At 41.9% G+C, this 27,165-nt stretch overlaps 2 protein-coding genes across 5 annotated transcripts in view; both read right to left on the reverse strand.

Moving 5' to 3' along the window:
- DIP-theta (Dpr-interacting protein theta) overlaps nucleotides 1-27,165 on the reverse strand; it is a 554,628-nt gene that overhangs the window by 147,080 nt on the left and 380,383 nt on the right. The window lies entirely within an intron of this gene.
- On the reverse strand, nucleotides 757-19,263 carry LOC137239055 (uncharacterized). The gene is made up of 5 exons (XM_067763976.1): nucleotides 15,476-19,263; nucleotides 13,544-13,637; nucleotides 11,278-12,696; nucleotides 8,303-8,812; nucleotides 757-1,055 (listed from the first exon to the last, which is right to left on the reverse strand). The coding sequence occupies exons 1-5, from the start codon at nucleotides 18,743-18,745 to the stop codon at nucleotides 757-759; spliced, it is 5,592 nt and encodes a 1,863-aa protein (XP_067620077.1). The 5' UTR covers nucleotides 18,746-19,263.

The following is a 27,165-nucleotide window of genomic DNA, read 5'->3' on the forward strand; positions in this document are numbered from 1 at the left end:
TAATAATAATTTGTAGCACCATCCAAGATGCTTGAGGCATATGTGATCATGAGTGTATCAACCTGCCAGCCAGGCTGATATAATGGCATAGGTTTTTGAAAAAACGTTGCGTTGCCGACCAGAAATAACCCCTAAGAATTTCATGGTTTCCACAAAAGACAACTTTATTCCATTTATATATATCTTTGCTGCTCTTGCTTTAGATGTGAATGCAATTGCTTTTGTTTTTGTGTTATCGGCCTATTGATAAATGATCCAAGTAATACAATTTTTCAATTATTGAAAAATTAAAAAAAAAAAAAAAACAATAGTCATTACAAAAAATTATTGCGGTGGCCTTGAGCTCGTTGCGAAACTTGATTTCTTTTGTTTTTTCTTCGCCCAACTTCAGTTTTACATGGAAGCCCCGCTCCATTGATATTTTTGTTATAAAGCGGCATTTGTTATACATTTTAGTTCTGCGCATGTTCTGGCAGTCACTTCTAAGAAGACATGATCAGCGAATGCCTGTATTTCGCACCCTGTGGGTAGCGGCATTCCCAATTACAGTATACTCTCTCTTAAACGGACACCTAAGAGACTGCCAAATTTGTCCGCTTATGAGAGGTGTCCGCTTATGAGAAAAGTATTATTGATGAATGTTTAAACAGTTTTATTTCCAAAACAAGAATATAAATACATACAAATAAGACTGAATTAGGAGATTCATAAAGCTTTGTTCATAAATTAAAGAATAAAGTTTTGTGTACAAAATATTCAAAATAATTTAAAAAAGTCAGAAATTTTCACTTGGCTAGTTTTTCCTTTAATTTCAATTTCTTGAAGATGTAGTTGAATATCAGTTAGCAGTTCAACACCCCTAAGGTAGCTGTGATTTAAAGAAAAATCCGTTAGTTTTTTTATAGCTAAGTAATCCTCTTCATAAAAAGTAATCTTGTCAGCAATATCATTTTCTATTTCACCTTCAGAGTAGATGGCCAGCGATTCTTGGAAAACAGGTAACATTTCAGTATTGATATTTTCCACGTCTTCATCATTAATAGAGATTTCATTACCTGAATTAATATAGTCCTCCACGTCAATTTGGATTTCGCTCTGAACTCGATTAATAACTCTAGAGAACTGGGCAAGTGCTGATAAAGGAAACTCATCTTCTGCAGTTCACCCGCTTTCATCATTGGGCAAATCGGTTTTCACAAACCCAGCTTGAATAAAACAGTTTTGTATTGTCTGTGGACTCACTTGTTCCCACGCCTTGTGTATAAAATAAACAACGTCTAACAAATTTATTTATTTTGATAATTCCATAGCAGAATTTGAATCTTCCATCCGTACAAAAATATGTTTTAACAAGTAAGGAAGGCTAATTTCGGGTGTAACCGAACACTACATACTCAGTTGAGAGAGTAAGGGAAAATCACCATGTTGTAAAAAGAACCTAGGGTAACCCTGGAATGTGTTTGTATGACACGTGTATCAAATGGAAGGTATTAAAGAGTATTTTAAGAGGAAGTGGGCCATAGTTCTATAGATGGACGCCATTTAGGGATATCGCCATAAAGGTGGACCAGGCCTGACTCTAGAATTTGTTTGTACGATATGGGTATCAAATAAAATGTGTTAATGCTAATTTTATAAGGGAGTGGGCCTAAGTTCTATAGGCGGACGCCTTTTCGAGATATCGCCATAAAGGTGGGCCAGGGGTGACTCTAGAATTTTTTTGTACGATATGGGTATCAAATGAAAGGTGTTAGTGAGTATTTTAAAAAGGAGTGGGCCTTAGTTCCATAAGCGGACGCCTTTTCGAGACATCGCCATAAACGTGGACCAGGGGTGACTCTAGAATGTGTTTGTACGATATGGGTATCAAATTAAAGGTATTAACGAGGGTTTTAAAAGGGAGTGTCCCTTAGTTGTATATGTCAAGGCGTTTTCGAGATATCGACCAAAATGTGGACCAGGGTGATCCAGAACATCATCTTTCGGGTACCGCTAATCTAATATCTAATATATATATTATAAATGGGAAAGTTTGGATGTTAAGATGTTTGGATGTTTGGATGTTTAGATGTTTGGATGTTTGGATGTTTGGATGTTTGGATGTTTGGATGTTTGGATGTTTGTCCAGACGTTTGTCTTTGTGACTCAATAACGCAAGAACGGCTGGACCGATTTGGATGAAATTTTGCACACATATAGCCAATAGTCTAGAAGGATCTACTAGCTATATATTTTTCAAAAGGGGCGTGGTCCCCGCCCCCTAGGAACAGTTATAATTTAATTATTATATTTTTTCGTCTTTGCGACTGAATCACGCCAGAATGGCTACACGGATTTTGATGAAATTTGGGACACAGATAGTAGTCTACTAGCGAAATTTTTTTCGAACATGGAAAGAGGGGTGTGGGTCCCACGACCCTTCGAGAAATTATTTTTCATAATTTTTACACATTATAACTTTACGTATACTGGCCTTCACCAATATCACAGACTCAAGGGGTCAAATAAGTCGTGGGCTTACAAAGTAAGCAGTGACACCCTCCGCCCGCCCCCCTTTATCTCCCCCTCCGGTGTAAAATCCATAAATTGTTATAACTCAATCTAAATTTTCTCCTAAATCAATAGTTTTTGGTATCTGGTACATACAGAACGAGATCTAGACAATTTTGGAGGAACGATCAGTGGTCCTCTCCTCTACTCCCGCCATCCGCCCTCCATCAATTGTTTTTATTAGCACGCTTTTATTAGCTTTACCTGTATGTTTCTATCTAACTTTTTATTCGCTCCAATGCGCCTGCTGCCTTATTAACATGGTTTTATAATTAGCTTCACCTTATTTGTAATCCCGTAAGGGTCATATCGAGACCCTTCCGGGATCATTTCTGGATGGTTTTCGGGATCGGTCCGGGATTACGCCGGGGTAATTTCGGGACTTTTTCGGGACTATTTCGGGATCATTTTGGGACCCTTCCGGGATCATTTCTGTATAGTTTACGGGATCCGTCCGGGATCCCGTCGGGGTTATTTTGGAACATTTTCGGGACTATTCCGGAATCATTTCGGGACTATTTCGCGATCATTTGGGGACCCTTCCGGCATCATTTCTGGATGGTTTTCGGGATCCGTGCGGGATCTCGTCGGGGTCATATGGGGACTTTTTCGGGATCATTTGAGGGCTCTTCCGGCATCATTTCTGGATGGTTTTCGGGATCCGTCCGGGATATCGTCGGGGTCATTTGGGGACTTTTTCGGGATCATTTGGGGGCTCTTCCGGCATCATTTCTGGATGGTTTTCGGGATCCGTCCGGGATCTCGTCGGGGTCATTTGGGGACTTTTTCGGGATAATTTTGGGACTCATCCGGCATCATTTCTGGATGGTTTTCGGGATCCGTCCGGGATCCCGTCGGGGTCATTTCGGGACTTTTTCGCGACTAATACGGGATCATTTGGGAACCCTTTCGGCATCATTTCTGGATGGTTTTCGGGATCCGTCCGGGATCCCGTCGGGGTCATTTCGGGACTTTTTCGCGACTAATACGGGATCATTTGGGAACCCTTTCGGCATCATTTCTGGATAATTTTCGGGATCCGTCCGGGATGCCGACGAGGTCATTTCGGGACTATTTCGGGATCATTTGGGATACCTACCGGCATCATTTCTGGATGGTTTTTGGGATTCGTCCGGGATCCCGTCGTGGTCCTTTCGGGACTTTTTTTCGACTAATACGGGATCATTTGCGGACCCTTTCGGCATCATTTCTGGATAGTTGTCGGGATCCCGTCACGGTCATTTCGGGACTATTAGGGGATCATTTGAGGTCCTTTCCGGCATCATTTCTGTATTGTTTTCGGAATCCTTTCGGGATCCCGTCAGGGTCATTTTGGGACTTTTTTGGGGCTAATACGGGATCATTTGGGGATCCTCTAGGGGTCGTTTCGTGACCTTTTCTGTTTTATTTCGGGATCATTTGGGGACCCTTCCGGCATAATTTCTTGATGGTTTGCCGGATCCATCAGGGTCATTTCGGGACCATTTTGGTATCATTTGGGGACCCTTCCGAGATCATTTCTGGATCCGCCCGGGATGCCGTAAGAGCCATTTCGGGATTTTTTGTTACTTTTCCGGGATAGTTTTTGCACCCTTCCGGGATCATTTCTGTTTCTGTGCGGGATCCCATCTGGGTCATTTCCGGACTATTTCGGGATCATTTTGGAATCCTTCCCAAGATCATTTCTGGATGGATTTCGGGATTTGTCCGGGATGCCCTCAGGGTCATTTCGGGACTATTAGGGGATCATTTGAGGTCCTTTCCGGCATCATTTCTGTATTGTTTTCGGAATCCTTTCGGGATCCCGTCAGGGTCATTTCGGGGCTTTTTCGGGACCATTTAGAGATGGCTTTCAGGATTCGTCCGGGAACCCGTCAGGGTAATTTCTGAACTTTTCCGAGACTATTTCGGGATAATTTTGGGACCTTCCCAAGATCATTTCTGGATGGATTTCGGGATTTGTCCGGGATGCCCTCAGGGTCATTTTGGGATTATTAGGTGAGCATTTGAGGACCGTTCCGGCATCACTTCTGGATGGTTTTCGGTATCCGTTCAGATTCCCGTCGGAATAATTGCGGGACTTTTTCGGGATCATTGGGGTCCGTTCCAAAATCATTTCTGGATGGTTTTTGGGATTCGTCCGGCATCCCGTCGGGGTCATTTCGGGACTTTTTCTCGACTAATACGGGATCATTTGAGGGCCCTTTCGGTATCATTTCTGGATAGTTGTCGGGATCCGTTCGGGATCCCGTCAGGGTCTTTTCGGAACTATTGGGAGATCATTTGACGACCTTTCCGGCATCATTTCTGGTTAGTTTTCGGGATCCTTTCCGGGTCCCATCAGGGTCATTTCGGGACTTTTTCGGCATCATTTAAGATTGGTTTTCAGGATTCGTCCGGTATCCGTCAGGGTAATTTCTGGACTTTTCCCAGACTATTTCGGGATAATTTTGGGACCCTCCCAAGATCATTTCTGGATGGATTTCGGGATCTGTCCGGGATGCCGTCAGGGTCATTTTGGGACTATTAGGTGATCATTTGAGGACCTTTTCGGCATCACTTCTGGATGGTTTTCGGTATCCGCTCAGGATCCCGTCGGAATTATTGCGGGACTTTTTCGGGATCATTTGGTGTCCCTTCCGGCATCAGTTCTGGCTGGTTTTTGGGATTCGTCCGGCATCCCGTCGGGTTCATTTCGGGACTTTTTCTCGACTAATACGGGATCATTTGCGGGCCCTTTCGGCATCATTTCTAGATAGTTGTCGGGATCCGTTCGGGATCCCGTCAGGGTCTTTTCGGAACTATTAGGTGATCATTTGAGGACATTTCCGGCATCATTTCTGGATAGTTTTCGGGATCCTTTCGGGGTCCAGTCAGGGTCATTTCGGGACTTTTTCGGGACCATTTAGAGATGGCTTTCAGGATTCGTCCGGGAACCCGTCAGGGTAATTTCTGAACTTTTCCGAGACTATTTCGGGATAATTTTGGGATCTTCCCAAGATCATTTCTGGATGGATTTTGGGATCAGTCCGGGATGCCGTCAGGGTCATTTTGGTATTAGGTGATCATTTGAGGACCTTTCCGGCATCACTTCTGGATGGTTATCGGTATCCGATCAGGATCCCCTCGGAATCATTGCGGGACTTTTTCGGGATCATTTGGGGTCCCTCCCAAGATCATTTCTGGATGGATTTCGGGATCTGTCCGGGATCCCGTCAGGGTCATTTAGGGGTGCGTTCGAGATCCCGTCAGGGTCATTTCGGGACTTCTTCGGGAATATATCGGGATCATTTCTGGATGGTTTATGGGATCCGTACATGACCCCTTAAGGGTCATTTCGGGACTATTAGGTGATCATTTGAGGACCTTTCCGGCGTCACTTCTGGATGATTTTCGGTATCCGTTCGGGATCCCGTCGGAATCAATGCGGGACTTTTACGGAATCATTTGGGATTCCTTCCGGCATCATTTCTGGATGGTTTTCGGGATTTGTCCGGGATCCCGTCGGGGTTATTTCGGGACCTTTTCGGGGCTAATACGGGATCATTTGGGGATCCTCTAGGGGTCGTTTCGTGACTTTTTCTGTATTATTTCGGGATCATTTTGGGACCTTTTCGGCATAATTTCTTGATGGTTTGCCGGATCCATCAGGGTCATTTCGGGACCATTTTGGTATCATTTGGGGACCCTTCCGAGATCATTTCTGGATCCGCCCGGGATGCCGTAAGAGCCATTTCGGGATTTTTTGTTACTTTTCCGGGATAGTTTTTGCACCCTTCCGGGATCATTTCTGTTTCTGTGCGGGATCCCATCTGGGTCATTTCCGGACTATTTCGGGATCATTTTGGAATCCTTCCGGAATCATTTCTGTATGGCTTTCGCGATCCATCGTGGATCCCCTCGGAGCCATTTCGGAACTTTCTTTGGAGTTAGTCGGGATAATTTAGGGACCCTTCCTGGATATTTTCTGGATGGTTTCTGAGATCCGTCCGGGAGCCCGTCAGGGTAATTTCGGAACTTTTTCGGGACTATTTCGGGATCAATTTGGTACCCTTCAGGCATCATTTCTGTGTGGTTATCTGGATAAGTCTAGAATCGTGTCGTTGTCATTTCGGGTTTTTTTGGGACAACTCGGGAACTTTTGGAAACACTTCCGGGGCGTTTCTGGATGGTTTTCGGGATCCATCCGCGATAGCGTCGGGGTAATTTCGTGGCTTTTTCTGGATAATTTCGTTATCATTTTGGGATCCTATCAGGTTATCAGCTCATAAAGTTCTTTTTTTTACTCAATTACAAAAATAAAATGCATTAGACAGAAAAAAAATTTTAAACAGATAACTTTATAAGCAGGCTAACGTGAATAGCCCACATATTTCATTTTCTCCTTGCGGACGGGGCCGCGGGTAAAGGCTAGTTTATTTATATATGTAATACCACGAACAGTATTCCTTCCAAGATTCCAAGGGCTTTTGATTTCGCCCTGCAAAACTTTTTGATTTTCTTCTACTTAATATGGTAGGTGTCACACCCATTTTACCAAGTTTTTTTCTAAAGTTATATTTTGCGTCAATAGACCAATACAATTACCATGTTTCATCCCTTTTTTCGTATTTGGTATAAAATTATGGCATTTTTTTCATTTTTCGTAATTTTCGATATCGAAAAAGTGGGCGTGGTCATAGTCGGATTTCGGCCATTTTTTACACCAATACAAAGTGAGTTCATATAAGTACGTGAACTGAGTTTAATAAAGATATATCGATTTTTGCTGAAGTTATCGTGTTAACGGCCGAGCGGAAGGACAGACGGCCGACTGTGTATAAAAACTGGGCGTGGCTTCAACCGATTTCGCCCTTTTTCACAGAAAACAGTTATCGTCCTAGAATCTAAGTCTCTACCAAATTTCACAAGGATTGGTAAATTTTTGTTCGACTTATGGTATTAAAAGTATCCTAGACAAATTAAATGAAAAAGGGCGGAGCCACGCCCATTTTGAAATTTTCTTTTATTTTTGTATTTTGTTGCAACATATCATTACTGGAGTTGAATGTTGACATAATTTACTTATATACTGTAAAGATATTAACTTTTCTTTTAAAATTTGAATTAAAAAAAAATTTTTTTTTAAAAGTGGGCGTGGTCGTTCACCGATTTTGCTAATTTTTATTAAGCAGACATATAGTAATAAGAGTAACGTTCCTGCCACATTTCATAATGATATCTTCAACTACTGCCAAATTACAGCTTGCAAAACTTCTAAATTACCTTCTTTTAAAAGTGGGCGGTACCACGCCCATTGTCCAAAATTTTACTAGTTTTCTTTTCTGCGTCATAAGTTCAACTCACCTACCAAGTTTTACCGCTTAATCCGTATTTGGTAATGAATTATCGCACTTTTTCGATTTTTCGAAATTTTCGAAAAAGTGGGCGTGGTTATTGTCCGATATCGTTCATTTTAAATAGCGATCTGAGATGAGTGCCCTGGAACATACATACCAAATTTCATAAAGATACCTCAAAATTTACTCAAGTTATCGTGTTAATGGACATACGGACGGACGGACGGACATGGCTCAATCGAATTTTTTTTCGATACTGATGATTTTGATATGTGGAAGTCTATATCTATCTCGATTCCTTTATACCTGTACATCTAACCGTTATCCAATCAAAGTTAATATACTCTCTGAGCTCTGCTCAACTGAGTATAAAAATAACGATTTGTACATAAATTTAAAGTTTTTTATAACACCTTCATCAAGCGGCTGACAAAATGCTGTTGTATTTGCTGTGAGAAAAATTACTTTAACATTCTTCAGTTTTAGATCACGAGGATGGGAAGCTGCATTATCTAGAAATAACACGACGTTTCGTTCTTGAAGTTGCATTTTTCTATCGAACTGCACGAGAAAATCTGTCATCAAATCAGATGCCATCCAAGCCTTTTTGTTTGACCGCCATGTAGCTGGTAAATTGTTCAAATTAATGTTGCGAAACGCTCTATGCCTTGCAGATTTTCCAATAACAAAAAGGCGTTCTTTTTCTCCAGCCACATTGACGCAGTGTAAAATCGTGAGTCTATCTTTAGCCAGTTTTCCACCCGTGCATTCTTCACCTTTTAATGCAAATGTTTTATCGGGTAATGCTCGGAAGAATAAGCCAGTCTCATCTGCATTATAAATATTTCGTGAATCATATCCTTCAATCAAATATGGTACTTTTGCGCAAAAACTTTTAACGTCATCTTGGTTTACACTACCGGCTTCTCCAGAAATTATACGGAAAGTTATGTTGTGACGTTTTTTGAACCTTTCGAGCCAGCCGGGTTATGCACTAAAATCGCCGTAATTGAGTCTCACTGCAATTTCTTTAGCTTTGCTCCTTATAAGTGTGCTTCACAGAGGAATGCTCTTATTTCGAGCCTTCACAAACCATTCGTAGCACAATTTATCAATATTAAGGCCTTTGGGCTTCAGCAGACTCCTTTTTCTCTTCGGGTTGACGTCAGTGTCCCACAAGCTTAAAATTTGATCTTTTTATATTGGATTCCGATCGATATGTAGACTTTGTATTTTTAATCTCGTTCGATCTAAATGGGTTGAGTGCAAATAAAACGAGTTATTTCACCTTGCGGCCTAACGTTTCGCCAACTTTCCTTGGCATCTTCAGGGGGGATATTGATATTTAAACATTGAAGCTAAAATAGGAATTTAGACATTGATTTTTGTCATTAAACTAAAAAACTGATTTTTACAATTAAAAACGATACCATCTAATGAAGTACACTTGTCATACTCTGTATACATACAGAGTATGACAGGTATGACAAGTGTACTGTATGTATGACAAGTGACGCGAGTGAAGCAAGCAGAAGTAAAAACGACGATAATTAAATTTTGTGACTTCTTTATTTGCTTGTTCAAGTACAACTATGATTCTTACAATTTAACATTTCATGACATGATACTGCTAGATTGCTCTCTAACTGTATGAAAATTGTACTCTCTTACTTGAGATGTATGAAAAGGTAAATGTACATAGGTATAATTAGGATGCAAAAATATGATGTGTACATAGGTATAACCAGTATGCAAAGTATGATGTGTACTTAGGTATAACTAGTATGCAAAAGTATGATTGTGGTTACAATTATTGACCATTAGTATTAAATACATGATTTCGCTTAATGTACCACGCCCAACATACTCCCTCCGTTGAAAGGGCTCCCTTTCAAACGTCTTCGGTTTCCGGTAGTGGGGCTAGTCGATGGATAGCGCGTCGAATTGTACCTTTAGTCGTGCGTACGTCAGCTACCCGCACCTTGCCGTCTTTCCCTGGAATTACACTGATAACTCGAGCTAATAGCCATTGCTGTGGGGGAAGGTTATCTTCCTGCACGAGCACCAATTGCCCGATCTTTATATTTGGCTCAACTTTGGTCCATTTCCCTTTTTGTTGTAGTGTATGCAAATAATCACGGGTCCACTGCTTCCAAAATTGATTTTTTATATAAGTAATTCGTTGAAAATATGTTAAGTATGAAATATTTTTATCAACATCGAACTGCATATCAGGCAAGGCCTTCAGTGACGTTCCAATCAGGAAATGAGCAGGCGTAATTGCCTCAGTATCGTTTGGATCATTTGAGACCGGAGTAAGCGGGCGAGAATTCAGCACAGCTTCGATTTCGATGAAAAGAGTTTGAAGTTCTTCGTACGTAAGATTAGCGTGAACGATATTCTTAAGCAACAATGTTTTAGCTGACTTCACAGCGGCTTCCCAAAGTCCTCCAAAGTGGGGTGCCCGTGGGGGTATGAATCAAAAGTCAATCCCAATTTGGTTACTGTAGCTGATCACTTCGTTCAACGCCGTGTCATTTAAGTATTTTTCAGTAAACTCCTTAAGTCGCGAGCTAGCGCCAACGAAATTAGTTGCATTGTCACAAAACAAACGTGAAGGGATGCCGCGTCGACCAATGAAGCGCTTAAGACAAAGCAAAAAGGAATTGGTTGACAAATCTGAAACCAATTCCTTTTATGTTGAAGGTGCGATATACAAAGGAAACAATTCTTAAAATTTTGAAGAACGAAGAAGTGTTTTCAATTATGTTTTGAATAATGTCCACAGTACTACTACTTGTGTTGCATGTGAATGCGATTTTTCGCCTGCGCTCGAGATCTGTTTGTGTTTCAGTTTGATTTTCGACTGGAGGCCAGTTCTCCGCTTCCTTTTGCAAAAAACTTGGACCTGTAAACCATATAGTACTGGCAAGTTCTGACGCGCTGTGGCCGCGAGAAACAATGTCTGCTGGGTTGTCTTTTGTAGGGACATGTCTCCATTCAACTCCTACGGTATTGTCTTGTAACTCAGAAATACGATTGGCTACAAAGCAAGTCAAAGTGGAAGAATGCATTTTCAACCACTGTAAAACGATTTTGGAATCTGTCCAAAAATAAATGTGTTTTACGTATTTCAAAACCTTACATTTTATTTTTGTCCATGTCCTACTGAGGAGCGCAGCTGCACATAACTCCAATCGAGGTATGGATATAGCCTTAATTGGTGCCACCTTTGACTTGGCGATGAGAAGAGTGGTTTTAAAAGTTCCGGCGAATGATTGGCGAATGTAAATGGCGCACCCATATGCGCGAGATGAGGCATCTGCGAACCCATGTATTTGACCACTGTCCTGAAGACACGTGAATACATAACGCGGAACTCGTATACCATTTATGTAATTTAAATCATTTTTTATTTGCAACCACATTGAGTACAGATCCTGTGTGAGTGGTTCATCCCAATCCATGTGTTGTATCCATAGCTCCTGAAGTAAAATCTTGCAACGAATTGTAATAGGACTTAGCAAACCCAAAATATCGTAAATTTTTGCTACAGTTGACAAGATTGTTCGTTTGGTTGCAATAGAGCACTCATTTGATTCAAAGCTAAAGCAGATTTCGTCCCTCATAGGTTTCCATACCATACCCAACGCTTTGGTAACATTGTCATCACTTACTTTTATCTGAATTTCTTCTGCTGATTTTTCGATTAGTTGTGGGCAATTTGAATTCCATTTCGCAAGCTGTAGACCAGCATGTGCCAGTAAAGTAGTAATTTCGTCTTGTATCTCTAGCAACTCCTTTACACTGTTGGCTCCAGTCAATAGGTCGTCAACGTAAAGATCCTCTCTCAACACTCTTGCTCCGACTGGATAGCGATTCCCATACATGTCAGCAAGGTGGGCTAAACAGCGTATGGCTAAAAATGGTGCAGATGACATACCGTAGGTTACGGTGTTTAGTTGAAATAAGTGCAAGGGAGCACTTGCAGTTTCTCTCCATAAGATTAGTTGGAAGTTTCGATCGTTTTCTTCAACAAGAAACTGTCGATACATTTTTACTATATCGGCTGTGAGTGCGTACCGATGCAGACGACATGTTAATAAGGTTAAAATCAGTTCTTGCTGAATGGTTGGTCCAACCATTAAAATTTCATTTAATGCTTTATTCGACGAAGTACGCATTGAAGCGTCGAATACCACCCTTAGCTTTGTTGTGGTACTTTCGGGGCGTAGCACGCAATGGTGAGGTATAACGTAATGTAGACTATCAAGCTGAGTATCTGAAACTGCTGTCATGTGACCTAAAGTTTGATACTCTGCCATGAATTCGCAGTACGACTGATGAAGCCTAGGATTGAGATAGAGGCGGCGTTCAAGTGCAAAAAATCTTTTACGCGCACCGTCAATGGAATTTCCAAGGGCTGCTGGAGATTCCTTAAATGGTAGGCGCACTTGCAATCGGCCGTCGGAGTGTACAAAAATATTAGATTGAAAATGTTCTTCACATGCTTTCTCTTCTTCGGATAGTTGCGGTGGCAGCGAAGTAATCTCTTCTACTTCCCAGAATTTGCGCAGTAATGACTCGACAGATTCCACTTCTCTCACCACATTGCACGTTAATGGCTGAGTTATTGGTTGTTCACATTGTCCGCCCACAACCCATCCTAGAGAGGTGTTGACTAAAAAAGGCAAACCGTTGCCTAGAGTTACCTTTTCTCCGCGCAAAATATCAAAGAAGACCTCACTGCTAATCAGTACATCGATTTTTTGAGGTTTGTAAAACAATGGATCAGCAAGATTAATTCCTTCGGGAATAGTCCAATTTTTGAAAAAATATATTCGCTAGGCTGCATTGACGATATTTTCTTAGTTACCGCAAACTGTGTAGAACTTTCAAAAGTTGAAAAACGAGAGCGAAATGTAGCACATACTGCATGTTTTAACGTTGTTTGAACGTCACCGATTCCGGAGATTTCCTGATTCGATGTTTGTCGCTTCAGCTGCAAGCGTTTAGCGGTTTCTTCAGTCATAAAGTTTACTTCGGAACAAGAGTCTAACAGAGCCCGAACGGGTTGGAAAATCCCAAAACTGTCTTTCATTAGAATTATGGCTGTTGGGATAATAGCTCTTTTTTGTGATCGTATCACCATAGCGACTGGTGGATTTAACTCAGAAGACTGCTGAGCAGTGCTAGGCTTTGCATCGGAACTCGGTGAAAATATATGTAAGTGTGTATGATGCATGCCTTTACAAACTCGACATTTAAATTTGGAAGGACATTTTGCTACAGAGTGGCCTTTTCGCAAACAATTTATGCAAAGACCTGAACGCTTCACAAATTCAAATCTACTTGACACAGGAAGAGCTAAAAACGAGGTACAATTTCCCAATGTGTGTTCTGCTGTTTGACAATAAGCACACGTTGAATGAGAATTCACAAATGTATGTGAAGCCTTTTTTGAATGCAACCTTTGTTTCGAGTCACGATTATGCTCAGTAGACTCCGTGGGTTTTGCATGACTCTCTAAAAATTGGCATCTCCTATTTAAAATTTTATAACATGCTTCCCAAGTTGGAAGCGAGTCATAGTCTTGTTTTTCCTCATAGGATGCTTGTCTACTTTTGAAAGAACGATGTGAATGAGAATAGAACTCAGAATTTCAGTTTCTGAACCCAACGATAATAGTGATGCACGTATAGCTGAAACCTTATCAATGATGAGACGTAACGAGTTAGAATCTGCATTCTGCATGGGTGAAATATTAAACAAAGTTGAAATGTTGTGACGGACTAATTCCTGCTGAGGTATGCCCAGTCCGTCCAGGGTTCCTATATTTGAAACTTATGTGGGCGAAAAATGTAAATATTGTGCTTGCGTGCAAAAGTGCGCAAGTCTGGTTTATCCTTCACATTAGTAAATAATAATTCAATATGCGACCGCATGTATTTGTTTTGACGTGTAATTCATAAAGGTATAATTCATGTCATAAAAATGTATAAATGTTAAATTCAGAGTTAAATTCAATTCTTGTATAACATGTATGTAAGAAAAAATGAAAAAATAGGTATATGTTGTGAGGGTACAAAAACCCTTGGTTTTGGGGTCCTCACACTCCCCCCTCACCTACCGCAGCTAAGCTTACGGTCACCGTGCCGGTGCGTGTGATCCGTACTCGGAAGCAGTGCTTGCCCACACTGCGTCGGAAGGATTGTCGGGTACGTCGCCCTGGTTGGTCCAGGTGCCTTTGTATTTCCTCTACGAGTTCCTGGGGTAGTGGGTCAATGCCGGATTGGTTGTCCCAGCATGTCGGTGGGTTGGTCTGGGCTTCGTTCAGCCAGCGCCTTATCTCCCTTGCGATACTGCCTGCGTCGTCGTGGTTTTCGTCAGCCTCGCTGGCCATTATGCTCAATGCGTCGCTATCTCTGTCTTCGGGGCTGCCGTCGACCCCGCTGGCCGTACGGCTAAATCCTTTGTTATCGTCCTCGTTGTTGTCATTGGGGCTGCCGTTGACCCCGTTGGCCTTACGGCTTAACATTTTCCTGTCGTCTTGGTTCGGTGCTTCGCCTATCGCCTCCGCGATCCTCACCTTGGTCGGGGGTTCCATCCTTGTGTTGGGGTCGTATATTCGCATTCGGAGGGTGACGTGCCGCTTGTACTCGACGAACCCCCGGCCCTGTACCTCCTCATCGTTCTGGCGTATCGAGAGCTCACCCTGCTGCTTTGGTGGTGGCTCGTTGACATCTTCGTCCTCGCTCTCTGAGGAGATGGGGATTGGTGTAGGGTCCCGAACGACGGCCCACTCCTCGGGTTCGGACCTATACTCTTCGGTACTGTCGTCGTTGCTTTCCTCTTCGTACGTGGCAGCCGGTGCCGTTCGTCGCAGCCGCATCTTCAATGGGGCCCACTCGCACCCTTCACTTTGTTTTTCGGAATACTTATGTGTGTCCATTATTACTCGCTTTACGATACTTTGAGGTTTGGACTGCCGCGGCCGGGCTTATATATGTTTTCTTCTGACGCGCTAGACGGTACTTTTCCTGGCAGCGGGTATCACCCAATCCTTCTTACCAAATTAGTTATTGTAACTTTCATCAGGATGTTGCTATGTTGTTGCTCGGCGCTGCCCTTCCAGTTGGTGGTATGTAGGATGCCAGCCTGTATTTTAAATGAAAAACTGGTGGATTTTCCTTAGGGTGTTCCCACCGTATATGGTGGATTTTTTCCTCTTCTTTTTTTTTGCGTAAAAACGTGGTATGTAATAAGCCTAGTAAGGAGTGCATTTATGTGGTTATGTAGTTGTGGTTAGAGCTTACCGGGCTTTAGTGGTTGATTCGAAGTCCGGGTACTCCTTGAAATGAAATTTCTTCGTGTATGATTTGATACTGTTGCGGTTGGGCGTGTACGTTACTACCGATTTGATTCGAGTTGCAGTAGAATCTCACGTAATAATCCGTTATTCCGGAGCTGTCTCTGGGTGTGTGTTCATTTAGGGCTGCTATAGCAAACTGTCTTCCTAGGTGTAATCTTGCTACAGGTATCGGTCCTTTGGCGATCTGTACTTGGGTTCCTCGAGCGACCTGTACCTGATTTTCTGGAAATGTTCGTGCCTGATTCTCCGTATTGTTGTGCACTTGAGCGTCTTTATATACTCTCAGTTGTTGGCTCGGACTTTGGTCCTCTTCGTGTTGTCTCTCGGTCTCTTCACTGACTCGTGTGAGCGTACCACAGATGGCTACCTCGCTGTTCTCTCTCTGTTGTTGTACCTCGGGGATATTGTTTGTTGTTCGATTGGACGATGTTGACGGGATTTGATCTTCACTAGCGTTCTTCTTGTTACCCTGTTCATTCCTTTGCTTTATGGATTCATTATTGTCGGCGGCGTCTGTTGCGTGGTATGCTTTCAGCTCACTTAAGTGGGCTGTCCTCCTCCTTCCTCTGAAAACTTTGTCTAGCTCTACGATCACTGGTGATACAAAGTTCGTTATCCGATGGGGTCCACTGTACCTGGGCGCTAGTTTGGCTGCAAAGTTATCCACCGCTTTTGACAGCTGATGCTCCTTTACCAGCACTAGGTCGCCTATAGCCGGTCGCCATTGCCTTCTTCTTAAATTATAATGCTTTGCTTGCTCCGCTGATGCTCGCTCTTGCTTCCGTCGTACCATCTCGAATATCTCCTTCATCTTCATTGATTTCTCGGCTGGATTAGCTACTCTCTCACCTGTACCGAATGTATGCTCGTCGTAAAGGCTATTGGGAATCCTTGGTTCTCTGCCTTGTACTACATATGCTGGACTATACCCTGTCGATTCGCATACGCTTGTGTTTAATGCGAGTGTTATCTCTGGTATAAGCTCGTCCCATGTTCTCTGCTCTATCCCTGAAAACTGTGCTATCATCCTCTTGATGTTGCGGTTCGCTCTTTCTGTCGGATTCTCCTGCGGTGTGTATGGTGCTGTCAGCTGGTGTTTTACGCCAAGCTCCTCCAAATACTTCTTAAAACGTTTGCTCACGAACTGCGCTCCGTTGTCTGTGATTAATACCTTTGGAATGCCAAATCGTGCCAAAATTCTCTCTCTAAATCCTCGTACTACGCTTTCTGTTGTTGCCTTTCTAATTGCCATTATCTCCACCCATTTTGAAAATCTGTCAACGAAAACTAATGCCATTGTATTACCATGTTTTGAGCGTGGCATTGGACCAACAAAGTCTGCACACACTGTTGCCCACGGTTCTTCTGGAATTTTAGTTAACATCTTACCCGCGGCCTGTTGTTGACTAGGTTTGTATACCTGACATCCATGGCATTGCTGTACGTACTTTCTTACGTCTCTGAACATTCCGGGCCAGTAATATCGTGTCGTCGCTCGTGCAATAGATTTTCGAACGCCCATGTGTCCTGCGCTTGGTGTGTCATGAATTTCTGCCAGCACTCTGCGTCTCTGTGGGGTCGGTACACATAGCTTCCAGGGTACTGCGTCTTCACCATCAACTTGACTCTCTATTCTCCTGTAGAGCTTTCCGTCCTCGATCACATAGTCTGGGAATTTCTCCGGAGCCTTTCGTACCTCTGTAATCTTCGCTTTTAGCCACTTGCACTCGTCTTTGCCTTGCTCTACTGTCAACGTAGCTAGTTGCTCGTCCATCGGCTGTCTCGAAAGTGCATCTGCCACCACGTTTAGCTTTCCTTTCCGGTACTGTACGTCGAATGAGTATTGTTGTAGTTCTAGTGCCCATCTAGCAATCCGTCCCGTCGGACTGTCTATTGCGTTTAACCATTTTAGAGCTAGGTGGTCTGTGATTACCGTGAACGTGTATCCCTCCAGGTAGGGTCTCATCTTCCTTATCGCCCACACTATTGCCAAACATTCTTTCTCTGTCGGGGAATAATTTGTTTCTGCCTTGTTAAGTCGCCGACTCGCATAAGCAATCACTCGTTCTTCGCTGTCTGATCCTTGGGTGAGCACTGCTCCGAGGCCAAAATCGCTTGCATCCGTCTGTAGGCAAAACTTCTTCGAAAAATCTGGGCAAGCTAGTACAGGTGCTTGGGTGAGTGCGGCTTTTAATGCTTCGAATGCCGACTGCTGCTCTTGCGACCACTTCCACTTCCTTCCTTTCTTTAGCATTGACGTCAACGGGTGTGAAACTTGTGAAAAGTCTGAGACGAATCTCCTGTACCACGATACCACTCCTAGGAATCTTCGTAGTTCGCGTAAATTGTTTGGCGGTGTCAACTCTTTGATGGCTGCTATCTTGTCCGGGTCCGTGTGAATGCCTTCCTCGCTAACGACATGACCTAGATACTTTAAACTTTTCTTAAAAAACTCACATTTTTCCGGGTTTATCTTAAGGTTTGCTCCTCGCAGCCGTTGAAATACTTCCGCCAGGTGTCTTATGTGTTCTTCCAATGTTTTGCTCGTAATGATGATGTCATCTAGATATGCGAATGCGTAAGGTTCCAACTCTGGTCCTATAACGTGATCGAGTGCTCTCTGGAAAGTTGCTGGGGCTGAGTGCAGACCGAACGGCATTACTTTCCATTGATATAGCCCACGTCCGGGTACAGTGAATGCGGTGTATTGTTTGCTGTTTTCTTCCATGGGGATTTGCCAATATCCGTTTTTCAAATCGAGGCTGCTGATAAACCGAGCACTTCTCAATCTATCCAGGATGTGTTGGATACGGGGTAACGGGTATGCGTCTGGTACTGACCTTGCGTTTAGTTGGCGGTAATCTACCCACAGTCTCCACTTACCATTTTTCTTCCTTGCCAAAACTATTGGTGCGCTGTGCGGACTTCTAGAAGGTTCGATGCAACCTTTCTCGATAAGCTCATCGATTTCCTTATTAATAATCTCTTGCATCTTGGGATTCTTCGGGTAATATCTTTGTTTTATGGGGCGGTCGTCTTTCATCACTATCTTGTGCGTGGCCACGTTGGATACACCTGACATTTCCTGGAACATCTGTAATTCTTTGTTGAGAAATTTACTCACCGACTCGTCTGTGTTCGCAACTTTTAGGCTGTTATCTTTGTGACTACTTTCGTTTCTACTTTCGACCATTGTTGTACAAGTGACCGCATCCTCCTCCTGATTGTTTGTGTTCAAGGTTAGAGTTTGTCCTCCGCATCTCATCTCCATGTTCACCTTCGCTAGGTAATCCGTTCCAAGCACCACTTCGTCGACTAGTCCTGGTAGGATTAGCATTTCATTTCGCAGCACTTGGTTACTCATTCTCACTTCTACATCTACCGCTTCTATGATCGTCTTAGGTTTGCCATCTCCCAGTATCACTCGTGTTTCTATCGCCTTTAATATACCTGTCTTCAGCCTTCTTGCCAATGTTCCACTCATAAAGCTTCGCGTCGCCCCTGTGTCGATTGCTGCTACTACCTCTTCGCCATTCACCGTAATATTCGCCAAGATCCGGCCCTTTGTATGTCTTAACGTGTTTAGTTTTCCCGAGGTTGCGTTTGGGGAGACCCCACTCCTCGGTGCCAATGAGGTCTCTGGCCGTTTCCCTGCGTTCGTCTACAACAATTTCGTGTGAGTGTGCCTACTTTTCCGCATGTCCAGCAGAATTCGATGCGAGCGCTACGGCAACCGTATGCGACATGGCCGCCTCCTCCGCATCGTCTGCACGCCGTGTTTGTATCGATGTATCTTGGTGCCGGGTCTGATTTCTGGGATGGTTGTTTCTCTGTCTGCTGTTCCCGCTCCTCTGCCTGTATATATTGGTAACGTTCTTCTGGGCGCCTTGGTACAAATGGTCTTGCCGTTGGTCGCATCGGATCTCTGTCAGGGGTAATATTTTCATAATCTTCTACCAAACTTACCAATTCTTCCAGGCTGCTGACCTCGCCTCTTTTAACATACAGCTGGATTTCTCTGCAGGAGTTCATGTATATGCGGTTTAGCTTTTTGTCTTCGGTGTAGTTGGCATGTCGCATCAGCCCTTGTAGTGCTAGCACATAATCCTTGAACTTCTCTCCTGGTCTTTGCATGCGTGCCCGTATCTCGTCGTCCAACTGTTCAAAATATCTGGAGCTGAGGAAAAATTTTAGGAAATCTTTCTTGAATGAGTCCCACTCTTTCCAACTCCGGTTGTTATTTCGGTACCAAACCAACGCTTTGTCTTTGAGTAGCTCCGGCAATGCTCGTGGTATCGAGTTGACGTTTATTTCGTATCCTTCTGCCAGTTCTTCCACGCGTTCTATGAACCCTAGAGGATCCTTGCCCCCGTCGTATTTCAAGCCCCATTTTCTTACCCGATCCATAGTGGTTGCGTATGTGCCTGGTTGTTGCATCGTATATCGTTGTTTTGACTTGATTTCCGTATGTCGCTGTTACCTTCCTTTGAACATCCTTTATGTAAAGCCTTGTTGATTTCTGCTTGGGTGCCATATGTGTTTTTATGTATAAGCCTGCTCGGGCGCCATATGTGACGGACTAATTCCTGCTGAGGTATGCCCAGTCCGTCCAGGGTTCCTATATTTGAAACTTATGTGGGCGAAAAATGTAAATATTGTGCTTGCGTGCAAAAGTGCGCAAGTCTGGTTTATCCTTCACATTAGTAAATAATAATTCAATATGCGACCGCATGTATTTGTTTTGACGTGTAATTCATAAAGGTATAATTCATGTCATAAAAATGTATAAATGTTAAATTCAGAGTTAAATTCAATTCTTGTATAACATGTATGTAAGAAAAAATGAAAAAATAGGTATATGTTGTGAGGGTACAAAAACCCTTGGTTTTGGGGTCCTCACAATGTAGTCGCGAAAGATTAAGGTGTTATTATCAAAGCGATCCTTCAAACGTTTTAGGGCTTTAGTGTAGTTGTCTTCAGTGATTTGAAACTGCTCCACAACTAACAATGCCTGACCTGAGAGGCAACCCAACAAATAATTGAATTTGTCAATTGTTGGAATTGTAGGGTCTTTGTCGACGAGGTTAGAAAACGTAAGCGAAAATCTTTTATACTCGGCATATTTGCCGTCAAATTTAGGCAATTTTTGAGCAGGGAGACGGGTATGATGTAATGTACTGAGGGTAGTCGATGTATTTAAAAAACTTGTTTCTGCTGCACTCGCACGACGAATGCTATTTAGCAATTGCATAATCTTTGCCTTTGCGGTAATATAACTCTCCTCGATATCACTCCTGGCACTGTCTGTTGGACTAAGTTTTTCAATTTGTCCCTGAATATGGCATTGCTGCTTAAAATAGGATTCAAGGATTTGAAGGTGACATTCTAAAATTGTGGGGTCCGTTGTTTCCCCTAACTTGTCTATTTTGGCCTTCATATTGCTAATATTCCGTTTCATAGTGGATCGTTGCAGTTTGAGCGACGATAATTGTTCTTCGTCTTTTCCCGCCATCATATTACAAGTTAAAGTGGACGCGCAAAGGCTTAATAATTGAATTGACCAGCAAAAACCAACAAGTGCGACTACAGTATAAGAAACTAACGGCGATTGAGATTCACTGCCAGATTTTTACCTTGTAAGCGACAGAAATGCTAAATAAGGGTACGAAAACACTGTAGCTGCGATTGACCTTCGATTGACTTTCCACGCTGATGCAGAAAACGTTACCAAACGAAGTTTTGCAAAAAATTATTACGAGAGTATTGTATGTTGGGTGGGTGCTAACAATTAAACTATACCGTCTATTTTACTTTAAGCACAGTAATAAGCAAATAAATAATAATAATATGATTACTAATACATATGTTTGTATATTGGTAATATCTTACAATTTATATGTGCTTAATCTTACGCCCTTTGATTTGCTTAACACCAGACTTGATGAACGGTGTAAATGTTGCTTGTTGTTAGCTGCTCGCCCATGTACATAAGTACGTTTGTTGATTTTACCGCTTCAGTGAAATGTTTGGTCAAATTACAATTTGTTTAAAAATTCGATTTAATGACGTTGATCGTATGTTAAATCACGAAAACTATAAATTTTAACTTTTTGGACACTTAATAAAAGTCCTGTCACGGTCGCCAATGACGAGAGTGAAGCAAGCAGAAGTAAAAACGACGATAATTAAATTTTGTGACTTCTTTATTTGCTTGTTCAAGTACAACTATGATTCTTACAATTTAACATTTCATGACATGATACTGCTATATTGCTCTCTAACTGTATGAAAATTGTACTCTCTTACTTGAGATGTATGAAAAGGTAAATGTACATAGGTATAGTTAGGATGCAAAAATATGATGTGTACATAGGTATAACCAGTATGCAAAGTATGATGTTATTGACCATTAGTATTAAATACATGATTTCGCTTAATGTACCACGCCCAACAACAAGTATGACAAGTGTACCACATTAGATGGTATCGTTCTTAATTGTAAAAATCAGTTTTTAGTTTATTGACAAAAATCAATGTCTAAATTCCTATTTTAGCTTCAATGTTTAAATATCAATATCCGCCCCTGAAGATGCCAAGGAAAGTTAGCGAAACGTTGGGCCGTAAGGTGAAATAACTCGTTTTATTTGCACTCAACCCATTTAGATCGAACGAGCTTAAAATTTGATCTTTGTTTTTGATAATGCTAGCAGCTTGCGTTTTGCTGATCTTATATTTCTGTGCCAACTCTCGTACACTTAGTTTTTCTTTCTAATGAATTTCAATGACATTAGCTTTGTCTTTAATACTCAACACTACTTTAGGCATTGCGATTCACGTACGTACACACACAAGAAGATACTAACTACATACGTGTATGCAATAGGTACATACATTTTTATGTTTTTCACTGTATTGATAACAGGTTCTTCGTATTTAGGGGATTCCCCTACATCCATGCACGGATTAGTGAATAAGCAACAGCTGTACGAATATGGTAAAGAGTAAATGAAAAAAAGTGTTGTAAGCTGTCCGTTTATGGGAAATTAAAAAGCCCTTTCGGGTAAAAAGCAAGTGTCCGCGTCCTGTTATGGGAGCGTTGTCCGCCCAAAAGGGAAAAACTTAAAAAATGCTTAAAGATTTTTTGGTACTCAAAAAATTGTCCGTTTATGAGAGGTGTCCGTTAGGAGAGAGTACACTGTACTCATTTATTGTTGCATTCCAAAATGTAAGATCCGTTGTGGATCCTTGGACATATTACTTTGTCATTGGTTTCGTGGCATTAGGATTAGTAAATTGCAACTGAACCGATTGGTTTCGCAGGTAACTTCTGGAAGAAGCCGCACCGGTCGATATGATAAAATATAGCTGATTTTTTACTAGTCTTTGATATAGGCCTCCCTCTTCGCTTTTAGAAAAGTAATCAACCTTTACGACATGCCTTGTTAAGGTTTGTAGTGAAGTTAGAGCAATCACTGAAAGCTTTTCTATACATATTCGCTTTAAGATGATCAAGGCCAGGAGCCGTTTTTAGGTTCATTGAAAACTCAGTGCTTCGTTGACCTCTTTCTCGTTAAACTCCTTATCGTTAAGTGTGTTGATAGAACTCTTAACTTGACTGCGTATTTCCAACTGGCCCATACTTTTATTCTCGCCGTCGTTGGAGTAGAAGTGATGCAGGAGAATTTCCGTAGTAACAAGGATCGATTTCGTTACATTTTTTGCATGACGAAAAGTGAAAGGGGATCCTCTTATAATAAAGTTTGTCACATACCACACGTCTTTTATTGCAGAAATCACGGAAATGTTACACTAAAGTTGCAACTAGGGCAGTTTTTTTTATGATAGGTTAGGTCAGATTAGGTTGGTAGCTGGCCCAATTTGGTGCCACTTATAGTAAACCGTTGCAGGGCAACGATAATGTTATAAATAAGGCACATATAGCACGCGGATTTTTTTTTCTGGAGAAAATGTCCCAACCGAGCTTAGCTTAAAACGATTGAATAATTCTTACGCCTCGTCCGCCAAAGTGCTAACATAGCCTTAGCTATCTAGTATATGAAGGTCAACTGAATGCGCTTCCATTAGGCAGTGTCCTGTAAACACTCCAATAACTATTGACAGATGAGTTTTAGCCTAGCGTACGCCTAGCTGTTCAGAAGCAGGGAGCCATTGACCACTAGAATCCCAAAATCTTCATGAACTGAGAGGTTTTAATGAGATTTAAGCGTGTGAAAAAAATTAGAACAAAAACAAATTCCTCGTGTTGGCACATTAAATCCATTGAACGCTTCAAGAATGTATTGATTGTATTATGTTTACACCCCGACACGTGTCACCACAGCATCCCAATGCATGTAGTCAAGCCAACACCAATAATGAAATTGATATCTGTTTATAGTAAATAAGCAACAGACAACAATATCGGTCTATAAAATATATAAAATCGAACACAGTATTGAGTTGTTGGTATTGCAAAACATCTGCCACATATCAAAGCAAATCATTTCTGCAACGTAAACATGCGCTTCCATAGCAACAACAACACATATCGTAGTATTAGATATACGATTATCATTCAACGTATCTATTTTGTTACCCCTGCAGCGATGTAGAAACTGATTTGGGTGAAAGGAAACAAAAATGTGAGAAAAGAAATGAATAGCAGACAGAAGCGGACCTAGTTTAGTTACTATTTTATGAAATATTTTAAGCCAAATAGTGGCTTTAATGGAAGGATTGGGAAATTCAGAATTTTAACTAATTATTTAACGTCAAAGCTCGTATAGCACTTATGTGGCGCCCGAGCAAGGTATCAGATATACTTGAGAACAATTTGAGTACACTATGAGACGCCTAGCCTTCATGTTGTTATTGCTATAGCAATAAGAACACTACCCGAACGCCTTGGGGAGTGTTATCGAGCCCCCTAACCCACTGGGGTAAGTTAGACTCTAAAAAACTGAACAGAAGTCTTAAAGCGGAATTAATTGCACACAAGTTTTAGCAACAAAAGTTTGACCCGTTATTCCCTGGCTATATGCTGCTGGTCTGAAAACTACTCTAAAAACTGCATTGCTGCTATTCTATGCATCCCATCTGCGGATCTCATGCCAAAAATATAGCACTAGCAACTGTAATAAGACTTAAAGCCTCGGGGTAGCTTTGGTGCAGGTAGCGGTATAGCGCCACCTTATATAGGGCGAACCGTCTACATGCTGCCGGGCCTAAGCAACCAACGATACTTGGCTGCGCTAAAGGCGGTGCGATAGTAAGATGGTGATGAATACAACAATTTCACATAGTACATCATCAGCACGGATCAAACATCTTAACTGAGCTCCTTTTCAAGGGATAGAAAGTAACGAAAAAACCCAGGAGTTGGCAAAGGAAGAGGCAGCACTCGATGAATCAACGGTAGATGCCCCAGTCGGAGTCTTACGTCGTAGGATTTGCACACAACCTTAGAATTTGCTGTAAGCAAGCTCGCTAATATAAATATGTCTATGAGAGGGGTCTACATTCCATAGCATAATTGTGTTGTAATTACGTATGCGATAGGCAAATCTCTTAAAATTTTTGGAGACCCACAGTCTGAGGGAATAAAGACATGATATTGAAATAATGATGGAAACTACTCTCTGTGTGATGGCCAATAAAGAACCTAGCAAGGCTGTAATGAAGCAAATTGATAACCGGAGACCATACCGCTCAGATAAAGCTTCAGTAGATACTCAGGTGTTTATCGAAAACCTGAAAAGAAACCCATTGATCCTAGCAAATAAAACGAGTTAAAGTTACAATCGCTCAAACCCATATGCAATTGCTGCTAGCCGTTTTCGGAAGAAAGTGAATAAACTGATTTTAAATACAAACATATACATACATATTCTATGAAATTAGATTGAAAACAATTGTTTGTGTAATGCAATAACAAGCAATAAAAAAGAGAAAAAACGCTGAAGCAATAAAGAGCCACGCTGAGAAGTTGTACACCTGATGCTGCTATTAATTTTTGCTACAAAATGCTTGCTAATGCTATTACCCGTAACTTTAATATAACTCCAAGTCTCGAGTGTTGGCTAAAAACTGTTCATCTATTTGCTGCGCACCTCTATTGCTGAATGTATTTAAAAACCTTAACCCCCATCTAAAGTGCTTTACAACTTTATTTGATACTTTTTCTCTCACTCATACATTCATAGATGACTGTTCAATTTATCCATGTATAGAATGTTAGCTGCAGAGCATCCTTGGAATGCAGACAGTCTGATAGCAGTAAATATTGTTAGTGTTTGTGGACGAATTCTTTGGTCAATCAAACGGAAAAAGATCTATGAAGTTCTCTGTATGAGCTACAAAGACATGGAACACACGACTCTATAGAGTGAATCGAAGCTATGTGAAGGAGTATGGTCGTCAATGCAACTGATGCTCCCCTCAGGGCGTCGCGAAATCGCCCCTTTTTGGACACTGGAGTTAAAGAAATTCTGCAGGGCAAAAGAAACGAGGGTAGTCGCATACGCTAAATTACACACAAGTAAATTCCTGCCAATGATAAGCGAGCTCATGGATGCGGTATTTAACAGTGGGCATAACGGACTGCGGGTAAACCCAACAAAAACGAAACTTGTCCGCTTAGTTAGCCCAGGCTAAACTGGACTCCAAATTAAGCTGGAAAAAGAGCTTTGAGGTGAGAATAAAGACAGCTCTAGCAGCATACTTCGCCTCCCTAAGAGCTCTCGAGGGTAACTGTGGACTGTCACTGCATATCATACATGGCATGTAGAAAACCTTCATTCGACAGGTACTGACGTATAGAGCCCTTGTCTGGCGGAGTATGATTAAATGGAACCATGAATGACCTTACGTTCGATACCGACCATGTCATGTTGAATTTTGATTTGCAGATACAGAACATAAGATATAAACGAGGAACGAGGAGAATGCTGAGACAGTGGTCTAGACATAACAGTCTACAAAGATAGCTCAAAAATGGGAAAACAACTGCAGCTGGAATGTACTCAAATAATCTGCAGGGAAATCAATCGTAGCAACTTCCTGACTTATGCAGTGTCTTCCAGGCGGAGATCTGAGTCTAAGAGAGAGTTGTCAGACTGCTGAAGGGTCCATAAGGTACCTCTTGGCCCCTGGACACAGTGATATTTGCTGATGAGATGGTCGGGAAATATTCCGATATAGATAGAAGTAAGGCGGCAACTTCGTACGATCACTGCTGGGCTATATGTTCATAAAAATCGGAGAACATGAGATTAAGGAAACGGACTCGCTATATACCAATCGGGTTATTTGCGAGATCCGAAGAGCCCTCTGGTCATGTTTGAATAGGAAATAAACTAGATTTCTTCTTAAGATAACGGAATCTACATTGAGAGCACTATCTATGATGACACCCGCCATAATCACAGATCATTGCGCAATTGCTTCCTCTTCAGAAGACGTAAAGATGAAGAAGTAAAGAAGCGATTCATCACTTTCTCTGCCGATGAACAGGACTGCAAACAAAAGTATCAAAATTTCTGAGTGCACGGTTTTCAACAATCTGGCAGAGGCTGGGAAGGTCAATCATTCACCACTACTTAAGCTCATAGAGAAAGCGAATCGTTCGTTTAGAACCACAGGAAAGTAAACTAATTGGGCAAGTGTGCTGCCAGCCGGCACTAAAGGAGGTCACTCATAATAGAAAAAGTGGAGTGGAAGTGTGGGATACTGCCCTACCACATCTTGACCTTATATGGATTATAAGTTCAGAAAATACTGGGTTGACGGTCTAGGGCAAAAAGAGACTACAGTTTTTATACTTCTCGTAAAATAAGTGTCAGCAAAGCAAGTAGTGAGAGGACCTATCGTCACTTATCGTGCACGTACTGCTATATAGTGCAGAAG

The sequence above is a fragment of the Eurosta solidaginis genome, chromosome 2, assembly GCF_040869045.1.
Source record: "Eurosta solidaginis isolate ZX-2024a chromosome 2, ASM4086904v1, whole genome shotgun sequence".
Lineage (NCBI taxonomy): Eukaryota > Metazoa > Arthropoda > Insecta > Diptera > Tephritidae > Eurosta > Eurosta solidaginis.